A 23971-nucleotide genomic window follows, 5' to 3' on the forward strand; every position below is an offset into this window, starting at 1 on the left:
CATCCCACCCCGTTAAACAAAAAGAATAACCCAAGAAAGGAAGAGCAAGTGAGAAAGGAAAGGCATTAAGGTTAAAGTTGAATTGATTTGATCAGTAAAGTCTTACCATTGAGCTATAAATACAAGTAAAGAGAAATTTTAGCCAACATAGTATCTCTGAGGAAGGTATGGATTTACAGATCAAGACTGCTGGTCTTGAGAGAAGTCTCAAGTCTAGCTGCAGTAAAAGATACTGAACTCTGTCTCTGAGCCTCTCTGTGGATCAGTAATGCAGTCTACTTGCTTTTGCTCTCCTGCTAACCACCTAGAGCCTGACGTGAAGTACTGATCATCCACATCTCCCACTGAAATCAAAAAGAGTTGAATGTCAGTATCTCTGAAAATCAGGCCTCTAGTCTATAATGGCAGAAGGGTGCACACACTGGGAACTGTGGAGTGACTTTTCCTAAAAATGATCAGAATAAAATAGTAGCATTAGCCCTAACTAATCATATTGGACCTGATCCTGTAAAATGCTGAACTCTTGATGCTCATTGACTTCTGTGGAAGATGAGGATGCTCAGTAGCTTGGAGGATTTGGTCCAGTAGGAGGTGAGACTCAGTTACCTTTCTGCAGTTGGTAAAGCCTAGCCTTCAGACACTTGTATATGTGCCCCACTGATTTAAATCTATGGCATAGAGCAAACTTCTACCGGGCTTGAAATCCTAACAGGGAAAAATGGCAGGTTTTTTTTTTTAATACATGGTTATAGAAGTATCATTGCAATGTCACTTCAGTAGAGCATTGGTTATTGCTTATCCTGGATAACGCTTCATTTTAGGTAGTGTGCTATGATTATGACAATGATGGGTCTCATGATCTCATTGGGAGTTTTCTAACCACAATGTCAAAACTGAAGGAAGCTTCTCGATCCTCACCGGTAAGTCCAAAGCCTCTAGGTTTCTTGAGCATTTTTATGAAATTGCTTTATTCATTTTGACCAAAGGCTACAAAGTATCTGCGTGAATATTTAACTGCCTTATGGCAGTCCTTGTAACATCAATTCAGTTGATTGAGTTGGCATTTCCATTATAAATCCACTTTTACAGGCTTTAATATCTTTGTTGTTTTTTTGTAATGGCATATCTGAAAATCAAAGTTGTCAGGCCAAATTAATTTCACCAATCCCTAATCATCAAAATGCAGATTACATTCTGCCATCACTGCTGTTAAAAGGCCAAAGCCTGAATTATTGTTTTCATATTTTACTTTATCCTTAATTTTCAGGTTTTGGTTCTTGCTCACTTTAGTAAGTAATTGAATAAATCTGAACGAAGACTAAAAGGTTTAGCTACAGAAATCAGCCTAGTGCACAGAAATCAACCTAGTGTTTTCATTTGTGTGGGTCTTTAATTCCTTTCTTAAAAAAACTCAGAAACCACACTATCCCGTATATTTTGCTATGAAACATTAACAGTGCTGTAAACCTTGTAACATGGCAGGTTGCATCCTCATAAATTTCATTAAAGGCCACTCAGCTACCTTAGCGTAGAATCTCTTTATTTTTATTGACTTGTATCCCAAGCAATATTCTACCATATTTTTCTTTAATTGCACATAAGTTGAAAAATAGTTCAGTGATCAGGTACACTGTATGCAGGTTTCAAACCTAAAAGCATATTGAAGTATTGTGTGTGTACTGAATTCTTCAAAGCTACTAATTATAAATATTTAGCTTCTAATGTGTTTATATTTTATAATCATGGCTCCTGCCATGTTGCTCCCTCAATGGTTGTTTCTGAAGACTTCCTGAAACTGAGCAAAGGACAATCTAACACTTCTTTTTACAGCACTGGTAAATAATTTCAGCAAGTGATTGCTCATAAGTAATCTGCTTCCTAGCGATTTCTAGTGCTTTTTCTCATATTGCTAAATTCTAGGAAGCAGGCTGGCACTTATACAGCTTTTCCCCACAAGCAAAGTAGTGTGCATCTTCCTATAATTAAACTACACAAACAAATACTGAAGGGCAAAGATGAAAGCGTTTAGTCCACTCTTTTGCTATAGCATATGAAGATTTTTCTGTTCTGTAAGTTAATTATTTAAATAAAATATGGTACCATTTTACTGAACCAATCATTGCATTAGGGCCAAAACAGAAAAAAACTGAAGCATACTTCTGTGTGGCTTTTTTTTTTTTTAAATGCACCCACGCTCTCTCTAAGACCCTAATCCTGTGAGATAGTGAGCTCCCTTTGTGCCACCGAAGAACACTGTGATTTGATGTGAATCAAAATGCTCCATCCTAATCTATCCTCTGATAACCTAGGCTGCTATCTTCTGCTTTTAAAAAAAATGTGATGTTAAGATGTAATCTACATATGCTTCTTTTGAAAATGCTTCAAGAAAGCTCTTCCTTACGTGTATTTTCTAGACCACACATTGGCTGTATCCAGTCAAAGAGAGGCATCTATGTGCCAGAATGAGACTGGCTGAGAATTAAAGCTACAAGACAATGCAGAGGAAATATTGAGCTCTAGAAATTTCTTTTTTAAAAAGAACTGGGACTCAATCCTGCAAAACTTTACTTATTGGCTCCACTAGGACCATGTCTGACATTAAGCATTTCCTGTGTGAATAAAGCTGGGTGGTAGGTCCTGTAAGGTGGAATTTAGTAAGACTCCAATTCTCATCTTAGTTGTGCCCGTGTTAATCCTGGAATGACTTCAATGAAGTCATTATGTTTACTTGATCTTAACACCAGTGTAAACTGAAAAGAATCTGGTGTTTAAATAAGATGCAGACTGTGCTCCACAAATTAAGAAAAGGCTGAGAGAATTCTCTAGTGAGAGCCTGCTTGATTGGGATGGTGAGGGGAGGACATGCTAATGAAAACTATAAGATTTAACAAAAATCCACATGGTGGTTGGAGTTAATACATTTTCACAGAAGACTTTTTAATTTTAAGACAGAGTTAAATATGGAAAATTTAATCAGGAAAGTACCTGGCTTTTTAGATTAGCCTCTTTGATAATTAGAACTGAAACAAATTGTGGTACTTTATGTCTTACCGTTACATTCTATCCATGCTGTAAACGAACAACAAACAGGAAATAATCTATTAGAATAAAATATTGCAATATTTAATGTCTTGTTGCATTACAGAAACTGTTTGCAGATTGTTACCCTCAACATATCTCCACTGATTCCAGTGGAGGGAATATTTTTCATGCAAGCCCTTGGTATGTGCCTGATCCTGAATGGTACTGAGCTCCCCTCTTTCTCACTGTGGAAACTTAGGGCGCTTAGCACTTTGAGGATTTGGAGCTCAGGTATTTCCTGACTGACTTGAGAATGTACAAAATGCTTGTTTTTTGCAAAGGTGTTTTTTTTTTTTTTTTTTTTTTTTTTTTTTTACTTAATGAATTGTTGGGTTTAACCTCACTGGTTGAGTGAAAACATTGTCCTGTGGCTTAGGAAGCAGTGGAGACCCAAACCACTTCACTTCAGAAGTCAGTTTGAATGCTTAGAACATATGGCGAAAGCACACACTTATGACCAGTGCTATTGAATACCCGACTCAGTGTTTGCTAGAGACAAGTAAAGAATGAGGATTAGTTGGCTGAAATCCAATTTCCATAAAATGGAAGCGATGTTGGGAACACAGAAGCATCAGTGAGCTGCTTTATAGGAGAGTGTGCGCTCCCGCCATTTGTTACTGGAGCTTGCAGTCTTTGGGTTACTGTTGAATCCTCAGCTGCTTTTGAGCAACCCTAAAGCAGAAGAGAACTGGGTGGCTTTTTCATTCTTCATGAGAACCATTCTTCTCAGATGCAGATCTTGCTACCGTGTCCTATGCCCCTCTTGCCTTCAGAATAGCTGCAATGTGCTTTACTTGGGGCTATGCCTTAATCCAGCCTAGTACCTGAAGATGGTCCAGAACTTTTGAATTCACTTCCTCCCCAAGAGCTGCACAAAGCTTTTCTTTTCCAAAGCTTTATGGGAGAGAAGGTACAAAGAGGGCTGATACTTGTGCCTGCCCTGCAGGATTTTTCTTTTTCTAGTTCTGAGGGGGATGGGTTTGCTTTTGTTTTATAGCCAATGACTGCACTTTTAATGTAAAGCAAAGGTACTTAAAGCTCTGGATAGGTATTACTTAAATGTATTGCATAAATTGTACTGATTGTAATCTTATTGTCTTTTCCATTCCCTTAGGCTGAATTTGAATGCATCAACGAGAAGAAGAGACAAAAGAAGAAAAGCTACAAAAATTCTGGTGTCGTGAGTGTGAAACACTGTGAGGTCGGTACTCAAGGTTTTTATTTTTTAACTCTATTGAGGTTTTCTTTATTTACAAATGTCCAGGTACAATGTCTCTGATCTAACATGCCTCAACCACCCCAAGTGTAAGTAACAGTAAAATGTATGAAAACTGCAGAAAGATTTGAGTCTATACGATGATAGTATTGCTTTGAATGTTGTAGAAACAGTACTGTGACAAAGTAAAACATTATTGCTTTACATAGACTCCAGAATGCAATTAATATTACTACTGAATTTTTCTATAGAGAGTTTGACTTAGTTTTCTGTACAGGAGATTGCAGGCAAGTGAAAGTTACTGTTTTATACAAGGCCTTTTGGTTTAGAAATAGATGTTATGGAGGTTTGATAGTTAAAACCTTATTTTCAGTAGGATGATCTTACTAGTTAAATAAAGGAATTCCTCATGTAGTATCATCTTGAGGTGGGAAGTGGGGGTGTTCAGGTCCTAAATAATAAAACAGCCTTCTGAAATTCTATTTGCATGTATCATGGAATGACAAGGGAGGTGGTGATTTGCATTGTCTTAAACACAAAAAGCACTAAACTTCCTAGCAATTAATTAATAGGTACCTTAGTATCGATTTATTTACTAGCTGAACACTGGTTAATGTAAGAAATATTTAAATGATATGAATTTTCTCCATGTACCCAGATCCTGTTTAAATGTAGTTATTAGGGGCCCAGTACTGGCATGCACAGTGCATAGTACCATATTTATTGAATACTCTCAGTGAAATCTAGAAGCACTACTTGTAGAGTAAAGGTACTGCTTTATATCAGTATGGAAAGCAAAACTAGGCCTTTAGGAAATAAGGCAACTTCTTAAGTCTTTTGGGTTTTGCTGAAACCAGTGTTTCCTTTTAGATTATAGTAGAATGCACATTCCTTGATTACATCATGGGAGGATGTCAGCTGAATTTCACTGTAAGTACTTTGTGTACAAAATTGCTTTATTTTTCAGCGTAAGCTGTAATGTGTTATGGATTTTCTTAATCGCATGTTTATTTTTGTAGCAGATGAAGCATAAGCCTATAGTTCCAGAGGCCCTCTGGCCTGTTTCGTTAACTGTTACCTGGAAAGATCTGAAATATGATAGACTCCTAACATCAGACATGAATTCTGAATCTTCAGATGTGCCCAGTCAGTGCTGGATATAACTGTGTTGCTTGAGTTTTTCTTACACCATCTCATCACAAATGTAGTTTGCTTGACAGCCATTAAACTGATCTAATATGGGAATGTCTGTAGTTCTGTTCACTCCTAACCCATCCATTACCCCTGGAGGTGGTCACACAGAGCTTGTTGTGGTAGGTCTACATCTGCCAAGGATTTCCCCGTGACAGAATAATCTTCAGCTGCCTATATAGGATGGCTTCAAGGTCCCTATGCACAGCCTGAGCAACATACATAGGCTTTAACATGGGATCAGACCCTTAAATGGTTTAATTCACAAAACTGGTACAACACAGACAGTAGCAATGTAAGCTTTTTGCACCCTGGCAATGTTCCTCAGCCCTCACCCGGAGAAGATCAGTATCTGGCTGGTCTTTCAGCAAGGGTATCTGTTAATTTTTGACTGTTGTGGTATTCCTTGAGTAGCTTCCACTTGGAAGGAGGCTAAGACTGTGGAGAAGATGGTGAATGCTTTCATTTAAGACCTATATAAGACAGCAGCTGATAGGCGGAAAGCCAACCAGTCCCCATGAGGAACCACAGCTTCATGATGTTTGGGTAGGGTACATTCCTTAAACAAGGTTCTAATGTTCAATAGTATGGTGTAAATATGGCAGCTGACAGATGAGTACATGTAGCAGTTCTTATTTTTTTTGTCAGTTTAATTTTGCCTGAGATTAGGAACCCAGTTTCCCCTCACTGCTAACTGATACAAATGCTACGTTTGACAGGTGGGGATAGATTTTACTGGCTCCAATGGGGACCCTCGCTCACCAGACTCTCTACATTTCATCAGCCCTAATGGGGTTAATGAATACCTGACAGCCATTTGGTCTGTAGGAATGGTCATTCAGGACTATGATGCGTAAGTTTTAACTTATCTCATTTTCAAATGCGTGTTGTAAATTCTGGGCATGTAACTATTGCAGACACCCATAAACAGCTCATAATAAAAGCTGTAGAGCTGAAAGTACTGGAAATAAAAGAGCATGAATAAAAATCCTGTCATATTTTCCCTTCCATTTTTTCCTCTCCTCTTTGAATGAACTCTCACCCTTTGCTGGGGGCGACTGGGGAGAAAGGGTACAGTCTATTTTTGCTTGTGTTTAGCTACATTCCACTTGACTCTGCATAAGGTGGTCAAAGCATACTACAGATGGACGTACCTGAGTGACATTTTCTCTAAGTGGATGGAGGTGCAAATCTGTCAATTTTGCTATCTCTGAGATTCCTTGGCAGAGTCAGGAGGTGGCAGTGCAGAGATTATCTGCTTAAATACCAACAGTGTGTTCAGGCTACACAGGAAGGGGTAGCTCAGTGGTTTGAACATTGGCCTGCTAAACCTAGGCTTGTGAGTTCAATCCTTGAGGACGGCCATTTAGAGAACTGGAGTAAAAATCTGTCAGCAGAGGGTTGGACTAGATGACCTCCTGAGGTCCCTTCCAGCTCTGTGATTCAGTGACACAGAAATGAAGACAGTCTGTTCTCCATGGAGTTTACAGTCTGGGACACAGTTCAGCGGTCACATTGGGAGACCTAGAGAACAAGTGTAGGGGTTTATGGTTTGTTTTTAATCTTGAATCTCTTTTCTAACGTGACGTGAAGATTTTAATGAGTACAGTTTGTGGGCATCATGGAAAGTCAGTATTTATTAATGATAGAAGAAATTTGAATGATGAGATAGGGCCTAGGACTGGGAGATATGTCTAATAGTAACTCCTCATTGATCTAGGATGATATTCCCTTGAGGGCCCAGAATTCACCAATCTTAGTACAATCCGTTCCTCAGTCAGTATCTTACCCTTAGGGACATTCGGCGCCAAAAAATTAAAAATTCTGCACACCATATTTTAAAATTCTGCAAATTTTATTTGTGAAATAAATGTGGGAGCTCCAGCATGGCATTGGTGAGCACGGCCAGTGGCTGCACAGAAGTTGGAATTACTCTGCAGTTTCTCCCTCCCCCGCCTCCCCAACATGGACGCAGCGGTGAGGCTGCACCCAGCCCTGACACTCCCCAGGACCCTGCCCTGCCATGCCAACTGCACCAGGTGTGGGCAAGCAGGCTCAGCCGAGTGGGATCCAAGTGTAGAGGGGCTTAGTGTGGGTTGAGAGAATTCTGTGGGAGCAATCTGGGTGTGGATGGCTCAGTGGGGGATCCAGGTTCCAGGGGGATCTGGATGCACAGGGGCTTGTTGGGGAGGTTATGGGTGCAGCGGGCTCTGCAGGGGGGGTCCAGGTGAAGGTGGTTGGGGCTCAGCGGGGGAGGAGGGGTAGAGTCGGGTCCTGGGTGTGTGGGAGATAGAGCTCAGTAGGGGTGCCTGGGTGTGGAGGGTCGGGTGAGGGGGTCCAGATGCTGGAGGAGTGGGGCTCGGTGGGGTGGGGATCCATATGCAGCTGTTTGGGGCTCAGTGGGGTGGATGGATGCAGTGCAGGGAAAGAGGAAGTCCTGTCCTCCCCAGCCCAGCTGGGACTAGCAGCTCAGCCCAGCACAAGGTGGATGCCACCAGCCGGGTCTTCCCCAGTCCCATCCCCTGCCCCACAGTGATTTACCTCTGTGATGCCTGCCGTGGCACCCAAAACATACTGCTGGGGATGGTCGCATGACCACTCTTATGGCTTCCCTTTGCTTTCCTGTCAGAGAGTCATTTTTCTGCAGGGAAGCAAAGAAATCTGTGGGGGACATGAAGTCTGCATATGTGCAGTGGTGCAGAATTCCCCCCAGGAGCTGTATCTCCAAACTCAATGGTCTGCACACTTGACAGTCTGTGGTAGGTAGTAGCTGCTATGGTTTTCATGGCTCAGATGATCTCATGACAAATGCTAAACAAAAACCAGCAGAGCATTTGCAGCCATAACACATTTTCATAGTAAGATTTTTAAATGCTAATTTCCTAGGTGCCCTGCTGACTTGAACATAAAGAAATTCTCCCTGCTGACCTGATTTGGCCTTTACACAGGGGAAATTTCCACTTAACTCTGCTTGTTGATTTCTAATAAACAGCTTTATGATTATGACTAGGATTAGTTTAAATTGTTTTGAATTGTGAACAGAGTCTAAAGAGAAACAGCTACTTCATTTTCTCTTAAATCGCTTTTTCAGAGATAAAATGTTTCCAGCCTTTGGATTTGGTGCACAGATTCCACCTTCCTTTCAGGTAACCAAATGTGTAAATTTGCTTCCTAATCTAAAACAACTGACTCAATGACATGTGCATGTGTAAAACCTTAACATCTCTTCCATGTATTGACAGGTATCTCATGAGTTTCCGTTAAACTTTAACCCATCAAATCCATTCTGCACTGGTAAGTCTTAAAGTATCACAAGAGTCTTGTTTCTCTTAGGTACTGCTAAACTGCCTCATGGTAGTATGTTTTAATATGGCACCATTAATACAACAGCAGTAAAGGTTGTGGCAGTAGATGTTAATTTGTATAGAAAAGTCTCTGATTAGAAGAAATGTGTGACCTAGTCAGAATATGGACTTCAAAATCCGTGAAGAGATGGGAAGGAAGGAGATGCTGTTAGCTAATCAGAGCATTTGTGAGGCTTCTGATTAAGCAGGCTGGTTTAGTTAAATAGACAAGGAACTTCAATCAGTAACCAGGCTAGAATTTCCTGCTATATATCCTTACTTGTGTGAAGTAGCCTTTGGTTCTTTTTCTTTGAAATTTCAGAGCACACCTACCTTGGGGTAGCAGCAGTGTAGGCTTATCCCATACCACTAGGCCAAGGTACCTCATTGATGGTGTGGAGGGGACCGCCCCTAGGAGTGAGAAGGTGGTTCATTCTCTGACCATTTAGTCTTTGCGTCTCTGCTTAGACTGCTAACAAGGACGTGTTCTAAACTGAGCAGAACTGTTATAAACTAGGTAGTTAGATTTTAGAATTGTGATATTTGACCACCTAAACAATCTTTTTAACCTTGACATAAAGTCAAGATTAGCTCTTGTGAAAGGCTATGGCCTGATAAAAGGCCTCTGTTCACCTAAAACATACAACTTCCTTTATCATTATCTTAATTTTAAATAACTTAGAAGTCTGGCACCTAAGGAGGTGTCAAGACAGTTGAGTGCCTCAGAAAAGCAATGTAACATTAACATGAAAATTAAGACTTAACCATTTGTTTTCTTAAGGAATCCAAGGCATTATTGATGCATACCGGGCCTGCCTTCCTCAAATAAAATTATATGGGCCAACCAATTTTTCTCCAATAATAAACCATGTGGCTAAATTTGCTGGTGCAGCTGCACAGCAACAGACAGCATCAGTAAGTACTTTATCTTAGTGTACATGTTCCCCTCTTTTATTCTTTCTTTCCACACAATACACTACTCATATCCCCTCTGTGTACTTGGAAGTGTGCCAATCTTATTTGTTATCCACTTACCCTGTGAAGTTTCGTTTGGTACCATTAACTTTATGGATGCCACAGCTTCCTCACGGATTGTGCATAACAAGAATCTTTCATCCAGATGAAGCTTATTCTCTGATAGGAATGTCAATTTAAAAAAAAAAATACTTTTCATCCAGGACATTCAGAGCACTTTACAAACGTTAAAAATCTAGTTCTGCTCTGGAATACACACACATTTTAGGGCAGCATTTAGCCTCAAGTGAGAGAGGCAAGTGTAATCCTCATTTTACAGAGGATAAACTGAGACACACATTACTTAACGTGACCAAGACAGGATTGCACGAGAGTCATGTAAGACTAAAACTGACTGTCTGGCTGTGGTTTGGCTGTCGCAAACAGCAGCATGCTTATCTCTTTGTCCCTTGTTATGACCTGCAGTCCAAAGCAGCAAGTAACACACAGAATGAACTCGAATCTTCTAAACCAGTGGCTCTCAACCTTTCCAGACTATTCTGCTCCTTTCAGGAGTCTGATTGGTCTCTTACCCCCAAATTTTACCTTACTTAAAAACTACTAGCTTACAAAATTAGACCTAAAAATACAAAAGTGTCACAGCAAATTGTGAAAAGTTGCTTACCTTCTCATTTTTACCATAGAATTCTAAAATCAATTAGAATATAAATATTATACTTGCATTTCAGTATATAGCATATAGACCAGTATAAACAAGTCATTGCCTGTATGAAATTTTAGTTTGTACTGACTTTGCTAGTGCTTTTTATGTAGCCTGTTGTAAAACTCTAGATGAGTTGATGACCCCCTTGAAGACCTCTTCATACCCCTAGGGGTATGCATACCTCTGCTTAAGAACCACTGCTCTAAACTTTTCCACTTTGTTCTCAAAGCTCAGACGGCAGCACTGCTGTGAATTAGCTGGATCCTGGAAAAGAACTCAGTATTCATATGCAAATGAGCACACTAACCATGACACTTTACTTTGGACATAGGGTTGCCAATTCTGGTTGGACGTATTCCTGGAGGTTTCATCACATGACATAATGTTTAATGAAAGTGTAATCTGTAATTTTTCTTCGAGTGCTTGCTCATATGGATTCCAATTAGGTGTGCACACGCTGCATGCACATTCATCGGAAGATTTTTACCCTAGCAACACTTGGTGGGTCGGCAGGGCCACCCCCTGGAGTGGCTCCATTATGGCGCCAGATATATATCCCTGCCGAGCTAATGGCCCTTCAGTTCCTTCTTACCACCCGTGTCGGTCGTTGGAACAGTGGAGCACGGCTTAGCTGATCTCCATTTCCCTAGCCTACTCATAGTTTCTTACTAATAGTTGTGTATATAGTTATAATCTGTATAATTGTAGTTAAATTTAGTTGTTTTCTATAATATAGTTAGTGTATATAGTTGCGACGGGTTCGGGGATTAGCCCCTTCCCCACTCCTGGTACCGGGGCTCATGTCCACGTCACCGGGGTTCAAACCATGCTCGGCCTGCCACAAGCCGATGCCGACAGGAGATGCCCACGACACCTGCATTAAGTGCCTCAGGGAATCCCATCTCTCAGGTGCCGGATCTGTAAGTCTTTTAAGCCAAGAATGAAGAAGGAGCAGGAATTTCGTCTCAAACAGCTCCTGTTGGAGGCAGCTCTTACTCTGCCACCCTCAGAACCGAGCGCTGAACAGTCTACATCAGGGAGAAGCGCTCTTTCGGCTCCAGATCGTCCTGGTACAACCAAGGCCCCTCGGCACCGACCGTCTCCAACACCGATGTCTTCTCAGCACCGCTCGCTCTCCCCCCGGGTTAAGAATCATCATAAGACTCCTGCTGCTTTGGAGTCGCCTGCGCCAGAGTCGGAGCACCCGCCTATGGCGGACCGCCTGGCATTGGCACCAACACCTGCCGCGGCACTGCCAGCTTCGGCACCGTTGATTCCAGTCCCGCAAGGGCCATAGAGTCCGGTGCCTGAAAGCTCCCTGGCGCATGCTGTGGTCGAGTTTACTATTCCCTCCACGCCGGAGACCTTCTCCACAGCGAGGGAGTTAATCGCGCTGACGGAGTCTGCACTGCCTCAACCCCCGGCACCTCTGGTGCGGGTCATACAGTCAATTGGCCTTACTGAAACCACCCTCCGTCGGCACCGCTGAAAGGCACCGATCACTCTCTCGGTCCCGTTGCCGATCCCGGTCCTGTCACAGCTCGCAGTCCCGGCACCACTCTCCATCTCTATACCGGTCGTACTCGTGGCACCGTTCACCGTCCCGTTCGCCGGCCCGGTACTCCCGGCACTGTTCCCGGCACCGCACCTCTTGCAGCTGCTCCAGGCGTCGAGCTTCAAGATCCAAGTCGACCTCCCGGTATCGGTACAGTCGCAGGTCCCAGTCTTGTTCCCGGTACCGTCATGACACCCGGCACCGCTCTCCGGAGCTGCACAGAGAGAGATCATCTAGAGATGTGGCCTCTTCCCAGGGTTTCTCAGCTTCTCCTTGGCCATCTAGACACACCTCAGTATCATCTCACACGGACAGTGCTTCCTATGCACAGGACCATGACTCAGACGTGCCCGGCCGAGTCTTCCAGGAGACGCAAGCTCAAGAACAAGGGCCCCATCAGTGGTCATTCTGGACACCTTGGGCGTATCATCAAGTCCAAAGTGCGCCCCCAGAGCATCACGCTCCGTGCCATCTGAACACCAGTTGCCAGAGGCGACTGTAAGCTGCCCCCGTCCTGCGGGTACGGATGAAGCGTTCGTTCCGCCGATCGACTCTCAAGTCATAGAATCAAAAGGTTGGAAGGGACCTCATGAGGTCATCTAGTCCAACCCCCTGCTAAAGGCAGGACCACTTTCCCTAAATAATCCCAGCCAGGGTGCGGTCTAGCCAGACCTTAAATAGCTCTAAAGATGGAGGTTCTACCACCTCCCTAGGTAACCCATTCCAATACTTCACCACTCTCCTAGTCAGAAAGTTTAAAAGTTTTTCTAATATCCAGCCTCAACTTCCGCAGCTGCAACTTCAAACCATTGCTCCTTGTTCGTCCCTCCGTCACCACTGAGAACAGCCTAGCTTCCCTCCTCCTTGGAAGCACCCTTCAATATTTGAAGGTGCTATCAATCCCCCTTAGTCTTCTCGTTCTGCAGGCTAAATAAGCCTAGTTCCTTCAGTCTCTCTTCAATATCATGTGCTCTAGTCCTTAATATTTTTGTTGCCCTCCGCTGGACTCTCTCCAATTGTTCACGTCCTTATTTGTAGTGTGGCGCCAACGGACACGATATTCCAGATGCGGCCTGCACCAGTGCCGAATAGAGGGGATAATCATCCCTCCGATCTGCTGGCAACACTGCCTACTAATACAGCCCAGTATGCTAGTAGCCCTTTTTGGCTACAAGAGCCATACTGTAGGCTCATGTTCAACTTCCATCTACCGTAACCGCCAGATCCTTTTCTTCAGCACTGCTACTTAAGCCAAACAGTCCCCAGCCTGTGCAGTGCATGGGGTTTTTCTGTCCCTAAGTGCAGGATTGCACTTGCTCCTTGTTGACTTCATGAGGTTTCTTGGTGGTCCACTTCTCCAATTTGTCTAAGTCTCCCTGAATCCTATCCCTGCCCTCCAGCGTTGTCCACACTCCCCAACGTGGTGTATCTGCAAATTTAACTTATGTGCAGCATATCCATCATCAAGATCATTAATGAAGACATTGAAGAACGGGCCTAGAGACCTGAGCACACCACTTGTTACGGTTGCAACTAGAGAGTGTGGGTGGAAGGGAGGTGCCATTGATACCTACCGCTGAGCCCGTTGATCAACCAGTTTTCTATCCACTCACAGTCCTTCTCCAACCATACTTCTTTGTTTTGCTGATGGATGCATGTGGAAACGGGGTCAAAAGCCTTATAAAGTCAAGGCTATTACAACATCAAACCTCTTGCCCCCACACAAGTCCAGTAATCTCATCATAAAAGCAATCAGGCTTGGTCAGCATGATTTACCCTTGGTGAATCATGCTGACTGCTTCTGATCACCTTGTTTTCTCTAACGTGTTTCAGGATGGATTCTTCAGCACCTGCTACATACTTTATTCCATGATTGAGGTGGACTTGATTGGTCTGTAGTCCCTGGATCCTCCTTTTTCCCTTTCTTAAAGATAGGTACTATATTTGCTTTCATTACCAGTTCCTCTGGACCTCTCTTTCGCCATGAATTTCAAAGATAAGGTCAACGGCTCTGCCATCAATCAGCTAACTCCGCAGCCCCTTCGGGATGCATTTTCGTCCGGTCCTAGATTTGCACGGTACTAAACGTCTTTTAGTCGGATCCCTAACCGACCCTCTATCCACAGTGGGGCTGCTCTCCTCCTCTCCTTCTGCGTTCCCATGTAGTAGTCTGGAGTTGATCCTGCCCGTTTAAAGACTGAAGTAAGAAGGAATTTGATTACTTTCAGCTTTCCAATATCTTCCACCACTAGGATACCTGCTCATGATTAAGACCTATACATCCTCTCCTCTTCTTTTTCTTACTACTGTTAAAACCCTCCTATTATCCTTTCAATCCTTGCTAGTTCAACTAATTGCCTTTGGCTTTTCTGATTCTATCCCTGCAGGCCCAAGCAATAAATCTTATTGTCCCAGTATCTTCCAAGTTCCAATTTTTGTAAGCTTCTTTCTATTTGCTTCAGCTCACCATGGTTCCCTGCTGCCAGCGTGGGCACTCCTACGCTTGGTTTCTTTCTGCACATCGGTATGGTATTTTCCTGTGCTCTGATTGTAGCATGGTTTCTTTAAAAAACTGCCAGCTCTCCTGGACACCCATCCCCTTCAGTTCAGCTTCCCAGGGAATCCTGCCCATCATTTCTCTAAGGGAGCTGAAAGTCCTACCTGAACCTGACGCTGCCCAAGAACAAGAGCCCACGCAGGACCGTCTTGTACCTGACCTCTCCTCTTCCTCCTTTCCAGATGCTGCGGTGGCAGGGACATCCTCTTCCGGCCCTCCAATTGACCTGAGGGCCCATCAGGATCTTCTGAGGCGGATGGCCCAGAATATGAATCTTCAGGTGGAGGAGGTCCCGGAGATAAAATATCCACCACAGGTTCTTCTATCAGCTGACACCCCCACAAGAGTGGCCTTGCCCTTTTATTCGTACTATTCAGGGAAACGCCGATACCATCTGGCAATCTCCAGCCTCTATTCCGCCCATGGCCAGGGGAGTTGAGCGGAAGTACATGGTACCCCTTAAGGGGTATGAGTACCTGTACATGCACCCTCCTCCCTGCTCTCTGGTCATCCAATCAGTCAACGAAAGGGAGCACCATGGCCAGCGAGCTCCTGCTCCAAAGTCAAAGGAGGCTAGGCGCATGGACTTATTGAGCCGTAAAGTATACTCTGCTGGAGGCCTCCAATTCAGGGTGGCAAACCAGCAAGCCCTGTTTAGTCGTTACAACTATAACACCTGGGCGGCAGTCGGAAAATTCATGGAGCTAGTTCCCCAAGACTCCCGCTAGGAGTTTGCTGCCCTTTTTGGAGGAAGGAAAGAAAGTGGCGAGAACCTCTCTCCAAGCCTCAATGGACGCAGTCGACTCCGCAGCCAGGACTCTGGCTTCAGAAGTCGCCATGAAGAGAATATCAGGGCTTCAAGTATCAGGCCTTCTACCTGAGTTACAACAAACTATACAGGACTTGCCCTTCGAAGGCCAAGGCCTATTTTCTGAAAAGACTGATCCTAGGCTGCAAAGCCTAAAGGACAGCAGGGTGAACATGCGCTCGCTCGGAATGCACACACCAGTGACTCAACGCAGGTCCTTCTGTCTCCAGCCTCACCACCCTTACGCCCCGCCTAGACTTCAGCAGAAGGCGCGGCCGAGGCAATCGCAGAAGGCAGTCTGGACCCCCAGGGCGTCAAAATCAGAGTCCCCCCCCCCCCCCCCCAAACCACCCGCGGGACCCAAACCAAACTTTTTTGAAAGGATGCCCAAGGACGGCGTACCAGTTGTTTCCCAGGGTCCTCTTCCTCCTTTTTTGCAACTGCCTCTCCTATTTCCTCCCTGCGTGGACCCAACTAACTTCGGATCGTTGAGTACTACGCATGGTCAAATCAGGATACCACCTCCAGTTTTTCGCCCCCCACCCCACCCCCCATCCTTGTCCCTCTTCAGGGACCCCTCTCACGAGCAATTCCTCTTGCAAGAGGTATGGACGCTCCTTACCATGGGCGCTATAGAGGAGGTACCGAAAGACTCGAGGGGCAAGGAACTTTATTCCCGCTATTTCCTAGTCCCCAAGGCAAAGGGAGGTCTTAGACCTCCATTCTAGACCTGCAAGGACTCAACAAATTCATGATAAAGTTGAAGTTCCGCACGGTATCCCCGGGGACCATCATCCCATCCTTGATCCCAGAGACTGGTATGCCGCCCTCGATATGAAGGACGCCTATTTTCACATCGCTATTTACCCACCACACAGGCGGTACCTCCATTTTGTGGTCAACCATCAACATTTTCAATTTACCATCCTTCCGTTTGGCCTTTCTTCAGCCCCACGAGTATTCACAAAATGCATGGCTGTAGTCGCTGCCTCCCTCCGTTGTCAGATACACGTCTTCATGTATCTCGACGACTGGCTCATTCGAGGGACATCCGAGGCCCAAGTCACCTGTCATGTGGGCATCGTCAAGAACCTGTTCAGGCAGTTAGGCCTGATGATCAATATAGAGAAGTCCTCTCTGGTTCCCACACAGAGAATAGACTTCATTGGGGCCATCCTGGACTCCAATCTCGCCAGAGCCTGATTGCCACAGCCTCGGTTTCAGGCAATGGGATCAATTATCCAAAGCCTACTGAACTTCCCATTGACTTCGGCTCGCACTTGTCTCACGCTCTTGGGTCACATGGCAGCCTGCACGTTCGTGACCAAATACGCCAGACTACGTCTCCATCCCCTTCAAACTTGGCTCACCTCGGTATACCAGCCGGGCAGAGACAGCATAAACATGATCCTCACGATCCCCCCGAGCACCCTAGACTCCCTGGCCTGGGGGCTAGTGCCCAACCTGGTCTGTGCAGGGATGCCTTTCCACCCACATCAACCTTCAATGGCCCTGACAACGGATACGTCATCCCTGGGTTGGGGAGCCCACCTAGGGAATTTCTGCACTCAAGGCCTTTGGTCAGCTCAGGAACTGTCCTTGCACATCAATGCTCGGGAGCTGAGAGCAGTCTGCCTTGCGTGCCAGGCATTTTGAGAGCATATACAAGGCTGTTGTGTCTCAGTGCTCACAGACAACACTATGGCCATGTTTTACATAAACAAGCAGGGCGGAGCACGTTCCCCTCTCCTTTGTCAGGAAGCTGTTCAGCTTTGAGACTTTTGCATAGCCCACTCAATCGACCTGGTAGCATCTTTTTCTCCCAGGGGTCCGGAACATTCTGGCTGATCACCTCAGCAAATCCTTCCTGTCTCACAAGTGGTCGATTCGTCCGGACGTTATCCATTCTGTTTTCCAGAAGTGGGGTTCTCCCCGCATAGACCTCTTCGCCTCCCGCGAGAACAGGAAATGCCAGGAGTTCTGCTCCTTCCAGGGTCTCTCCCCGGGCTCCCTCTCAGACATATTTCTGATGCTGTGGGTGAGCAACCTACTTTATGCCTTTCCACTGTTCCGCTGGTTCACAGGGTCCTGCTCAAGCTCCACAGAGACAGAGCCCACCTGATCATGATCGCTCCAGTGTGGCCGAGGCAACACTGGTACACCATGTTGCTCAACCTGTCAGTGACCAACCCAATTCCACTACCTTTTTGCCCAGATCTCATAACTCAGGACCCGGCAGACTTCACCACCCAGACCTGCAGTCTCTTCACCTCACAGCATGGTTGCTGCGTGGTTAAGCCAGTCCAAGTTACGTTACTCTGCCTCGATACAACAAGTACTCTTGGGTAGTAGGAAACCTTCCACTAGGTTAACGTATCTGGCTAAGTGGAAACGTTTCTCCCGCTGGTGCGGCCAACATAATGTTGTTCCCACCAAGGTACCAGTTCATACCATCTTGGACTACCTCTGGTCCCTAAAACAACATGGCCTAGCAGTTTCAGCAATAAAGGTACACTTGGCGGCCACCTCTGCCTTCCAGCCAGGGGAGAACGGCCACTCGGTCTTCTCTCGCCCCATGGTTTCGAGGTCCAAGGGCTTGGAACATTTATACTCACAGGTCCGCAGCCCTGCCCCAACCTGGGACCTCAACCTTGTTCTAGCCAAACTTTTACGGCTGCTCCCTTTGAGCCGCTGGCAACCTGCTCACTGCTGTACCTGTCCTGGAAGACAGTGTTCCTCGTAGCCATTACTTCGGGAAGACAAGTCTCTGAGCTTCAGGCTCTTACAGTGGACCCCTCGTATACAGTGTTTCACAAGGACAAGGTACAACTGCAACTACATCTGGCCTTCCTCCCTAAAGTGGTATCGGCCTTCCATATCAATCAAGATATCTTCCGTCCGGTCTTCTTCCCGCATCCACACTCATCACACCGAGAACAGCAGCTGCACTCCCTAGACGTCTGAAGGGCTCTCGCATTTTATATTGAGCGAACAAAGCCCTTTCATAAAACACCCCAACTCTTTGTCACAGTGGCAGATCGTATGAAGGGCATACCCGTTTCCTCCCAAACGATTTCATCTTGGCTGACATTGTGCATCTGCACCTGCTATGACTTGGCTCATGTTCCAGTGAGCCACCTTACCGCACATTCTACCAGGGCTCAGGCTTCATCTGCCGCCTTACTGGCTCGTGTACCCATCCAGGAAATCTGTCGTGCAGCTACCTGGTCCTCGGTCCGCACCTTCGCGTCACATTACGCATTGGTACAACAATCCAGAGATGATGTGTCATTTGGCTCAGCAGTTCTACATTCTGCGACATCTCATTCCGACCCCACCGCCTAAGTAGGGCTTGGGAGTCACCTAATTGAAATTGATATGAGCAAGCACTTGAAGATGTGTTGCTCATATCCATTCCAAACCCGGCCTCCTTCCCCTCTGTCAGAGTAGCCGGCAAGAAGGAACTGAAGGGCTGTTGGCTCAGCAGGGGTATATATCCGGTGCCATAACGGCGCCACTCCAGGGGGCGACCCTGCCGACCCACCAAGTGTTGCTAGGATAAAAATCTTCTGATGAACGTGCACGTGGCGCGCGCACACCTAATTGGAATGGATATGAGCAACACATCTCGAAGAACAACAGTTACAAAGGTGTGTAACCGTCTTTTCCTGGAGATTCCAGGACAGTCCTGGAGGGTTGACAACCCTATAAATTGGACATCTTGTAATAGTAATAGGGCCCTAGTGTGTTGGGCATTTTTCTGTCTTGGAAAAGACACTTTCTCTGCTCTGAAGTGCCTCCAATCTAATGAGACAAACAAATGGATAAGTTGAGGATGTGGATACAACATATAGGCAAATGAGCCTGATGAAGAATTGGCCCAGCTTCATTAGTTACATGTATTGTAAAACTGGTTTGTGTTTTATTATTGATTGAGGTTAGAAGGATTAGGGACAGACATGGGGAGGAAGAGGAATGAGCACAGCTTATCAACTGTCCAGTCATGCCCAGCAGGCTGGGTTTCGTAGACGTCATGGCAGATGTGGAGAAAGTAGAGCTGGAGGGAGCTATAGAGGGGGAAGGACAAAATGGTGGGGAACAGGTAGTGTGAAGAGGGAGAGAGAGCAATGAGGCAAGGTAGAGAAGAGATATGGAGGGAGCCAAGGGGGAGTTATTGAAGAGCATATCTTGGTAAAAGCAATCAGGAGATTAATTATAGTTTAAGTCTAGGCTGCCTGAAGTTCCTAAAATAAACTAGATAAAAGTGTGAAAATCAAAGTTTAGCAAATTTATGCAGATCTCAATTTTAGTTGTGGTGGTTTGTCCCTGGAACTGAATCCCCGCCCAGAGCAAGTGGGGTGGTGAGATGGTGGCAACCGACCAAAAAGAAACTTGAATGGAGTTTACTTGTAACAATAGAGATGCGAGCCTTCCATTTAAGGTTTATCAAACAACATAATACAGAAACCTGACTTAATCCAGGTTTTATAAACTATTGACTGTAGCAATAGTAGATACAGATTCTAAAAGCACAGTGAGGAGGCTGTTACTTATTTGCATGCTGTTACCAAGAATATTCTTCAGCTCACAGCTGTCATAATTGACTTAATATTGATATCTGGGGACAAATGGAGAACTGGGTGTCCTTTGCTAGGTTTGTATCTTGAACACTTTCTGAAAGCCTTTCCCTGTTGATACCCTCCGTACTTGCAAATTTGAGCTGACAATCTTGTAACCCTCTGCTGGAACTCAGTACTCAAGGTTTTTCTACTGAAGAGCACTAATTTTGCTTATTATAAATATCTGTTTTTGTCACTGTACAGCCAAACAGATTTGAAGTCGAAACCTGGTTCTCTATTCTAGATATGTACTGTAGGCTATTGGCTTCCATTTGAAATTTAGTTCACTTACATAAAACACCAAAAGCAGATTGCAGATTTTGCCAGTTAATCCTAGAAAACTGCTGGCATGCAGGTATAGTAGAGGAAACTTGTGTAGAAATTTGAAGCAACGGCGGGAATATGTTTTTTAAAAAAAGAATCCACCTGTTTTTTAATAATCCAACCCAGTATCTCGTAATTTTTCTTTAGAAATCTGAAACTTCCTTGAAGTATAGAACTGGCACTAGGTGAACTCTTGATATTAGGCACTTATGTTAGAAGAACGCCTTTCAGCCGCTGACTGGCTGTGGTGGTATGATATTAAGGCCTAGTCTACACCTAAACCTAGGTTGATCTAGCTGCATCACTCGAAGCTGTTAAAAAATTTTACGTCCTGTGCAATGTAGTTAGGTCACCTTCATCCTCAATTATAGATGCAGCTACATTGATAGAATTCTGTCAGTTTAGCTACTGCTGCTCAAGTAGTGACAGAAAAACCCCTTCCAATGCTGTAATAAGTGTTTACACTACAGTGGTACAAAAGTGTATCTGCAGCAGTGCTCCTATAGCATTTGTTGCCCTAAAAAAATCAGGCGCATTTTCTGGTTTTTTCAGCACTCAGGACACAGACTTTGTTTTGATCAGTATTTTGCGAAGTCCCAACTACACTGCATACAGGAGGGTTTCTTCCTTTTTTTTCGTTGTACTCTGGCTTGTGTGTTGGGGCATCCGTGGCTGTGTTGGGCAAGGTTTTATATTTACATTTTTCAAAGATGTTACTTCAAAATCGTAAAGGAAAATATTCAGTTAAACTTGCATTCAGCTCCTGCCCAACAGAATCTGAGTCCTATGTTTGAGTGACATGGTAGTTGAGATCTGAGGATAGCTTTTCAACGTGGCTGCTTTAGATTGCTGCCAGCTGGACATAAGGGCCTTATGTGCTTTGCTGTGAATGTGTGTTTTTGCTTTGTGGGGAGGGAGAGTTAGGGTTGGGGTTTTGGACCAGGCAGAAGAGACCAGAATCAAGTTTAGATGCTTGATTGCAAAGAATAAGCTTCACATATTGAAAAGTTATCATTCTATGCCCTGTAAACCTCTTGCATGGATGTATGCAATATTTTTTCTTCTACTGTTCTCAGTTGTAACGAAGTGCATATTGATTTGACAGCAATATTTTGTGCTCCTAATAATCACGGATGGTGTGATAACAGACCTTGATGCAACCAGATCTGCCATAGTTAACGCCGCAAAGCTTCCCATGTCCATTATCATTGTTGGCGTTGGAGGAGCTGATTTCAGTGCCATGGAGTTTCTTGATGGTGACAATGGAAGTCTCAGGTCCCCAACTGGAGAGCCAGCTATCAGAGACATTGTACAGTTTGTGCCATTTAGGCAGTTCCAAAGTGTAAGTATCATTCCTTACTGAATACATACCAGGGAAATACACTGTATTTCATAACATGTAAATACTTGTGGTCCTATTTCCACTGTGGGTTTATACATGGACTGGCCCTGGAATGACGTCTAAAGCCTCCTGAAAACACTCTGTCTCAGCTAGCAGTGAGGGTATGGCTTTCATATCAACTGCTAGGAAGAGATGAAAGCCTACCAGCTCATCTGTGGAACTGCCAGTAAATCATTTTGATCAAAAAAGGTGACCAGTTCCTGGTTTAGCAATCTCTCTCTCTCTCTCTCTCTCTCTCTCTCTTTTTAACCAGTCTTTTCAGGACATGTCATTTATAAATCTACTTCAGAATTGATATGCAGTTCAGCATAATCAAACCAATGCTGGTGTCCTGTTGGAGGAGAAAATGAGCATGTTTCTGACTTCACCTAAGATTATTTCCATTTGATTCAGTGGAGTTGCCTGGCTGTAAACCTGGATTAAGATTAGAATTGAGCCCTGTGTGCATGCACTGGATCATTTGATAAACGTGTGTGTGTGTGTGTGTGTGTGTGAAGGTGAGGGAGTCATTTTCTGATATATAGTGCGCCTGCTGAGGTAGTTTTGTTAAAGCAAATAAAACCCTCTTTGCAGAGACACAAACAAAATGGTGAAGAAGCTCTATTTAGTGTGCAACCCAAAAGATGGAATCCAACATGCAAATACTGTTGCCATTGGGTAATATAGCCTTTGCAAAGATGTATACAAATAAATAATTTGGGGAGAGTAAAACTGGTAGATAAAACAGCTCAGCTTCAAAGGTGCTCACTTCCTAGTTCTTGTTTTTGTACATTTTATGCTCTGTTCTATCGCCTTCAGCCCCTCATGGTAAAAAGTTCATATTAAAATAACGCACCAGTTTTCCTTGATTTCCACTATTTGTTTGGACATGTTGATGTGGGGCAGGTAGTAATCTGCAAAGATTACTTAAAGTGCCATCCTTAGTTGGAGACTAAAAAGTGTGTTAAATTTTGGCAAGCAACACTCTAACAGCAGGATTTTCAGGAGTACAAAAAAGCTGAAAAGCAAAAAAATGGTGATAGCTGCTAAGGCTGAAGCCCTGGAAGTGTTATATACCTGTCTTGAAATGAAGAAAGGCAAGAGAGAAAAATATATAGACTGGAAAAGACCAGTGATAAGAGAACTAAAGACATTGGTGCGGTCAAAGTACTTAAAGATGGGAGTGGAAATACATTAACCAATGAGACCAGATTAAGGAGTGATAGAATTACTGTTAAAGATTTATGATTGAAGAGCATCCAAGAGAACCATGCCATATGATACAATCAAACAAGGTTCTGATGGTACCAATCCAAGAAGAAGTTGTTGTAGAATCATTGAGCAACATAAAAAATAAGAGAGCTCCCAGTTCCAATGGCATACCAGGAGAAATATGGAAGTGCCTGGGGCAGGGAGGCATGAAGATATTGATACAATTGTTTAATTTCATTAAGAGGACTCAGCTGATGTCTGGAGAAAGAGAGCATATTGCTTCCAATATTTAAGGAAAAAGGAGACACACAAGACTGTGGTAACTGCAGCATTAAACTCCATGAGCTACACCATGAAGGTCTGAGACTGTTATTTGTAAGAGACTTATGAGAAGTAAGTCAGTGACAACCAGTTTGGATTCATACTAGGCAAGTCAACAGTGCTGTCTTTATATGTTTTCCACAAGCAATCTTAATGCAGAGAAAAGAGGAGAGAAACCCTTTATGTAGTGTTCATTGTTCTTGAGAAGGCTTGCCTTCCGAAAGAAGTCATCTGATGGTGTATGAGAATGAAACAGATATGTGAAGACCATATCAGACTCCTCTAGGGCATGTACACTAGTGCTGTTACCGCAGTTAGAAGGCCGGTCAAAGAAACCGAACAATTTCTAATAAAAGTCAAAGTACATAAAGGCCTTTGGTTCACATGGGTGCTCGATGCACTTTAAGAAAATTGCCAAAGAGTAGCGTGTGCTTTGTGCAGGTCATGTCATGTTCGTAGGCAGAGCAAAAATGAAGCGGACGAAGATTTAGTGATGCATACTTGAAAGAAACTGCATGAAAATGAGCAGAAATAAAACAGTATATGGTCTGTAGATTCACTGGTAGTCTTGTCATCTTCCTGAAACTTAAGTCTTGAGGACCAGTCACTACGAAAGGTATAGAAGTTCAATTATTTAGGCGAGATAGTACAGGATAACGATAAGCTCCGTGACTAACTTATAAG

At 44.2% G+C, this 23971-nt stretch overlaps 1 protein-coding gene across 4 annotated transcripts in view; it reads left to right on the forward strand.

The window, feature by feature from the left end:
* The window catches only part of CPNE3 (copine 3), an 87478-nt gene that overhangs the window by 58068 nt on the left and 5439 nt on the right, over nt 1–23971 (forward strand). For all 4 annotated transcript variants that reach the window (XM_032786288.2, XM_032786296.2, XM_075063090.1 and 1 more), the window contains 8 exons: nt 822–920; nt 4196–4282; nt 5168–5227; nt 6208–6341; nt 8580–8634; nt 8731–8782; nt 9614–9747; nt 21479–21715. In XM_032786288.2, the coding sequence (XP_032642179.1) occupies nt 822–920; nt 4196–4282; nt 5168–5227; nt 6208–6341; nt 8580–8634; nt 8731–8782; nt 9614–9747; nt 21479–21715 (858 nt within the window). The remainder of the gene's footprint in view (nt 1–821; nt 921–4195; nt 4283–5167; nt 5228–6207; nt 6342–8579; nt 8635–8730; nt 8783–9613; nt 9748–21478; nt 21716–23971) is intronic.

The sequence above is a fragment of the Chelonoidis abingdonii genome, chromosome 2 (genome assembly GCF_003597395.2).
Source record: "Chelonoidis abingdonii isolate Lonesome George chromosome 2, CheloAbing_2.0, whole genome shotgun sequence".
NCBI classification, from domain to species: Eukaryota; Metazoa; Chordata; order Testudines; family Testudinidae; genus Chelonoidis; species Chelonoidis abingdonii.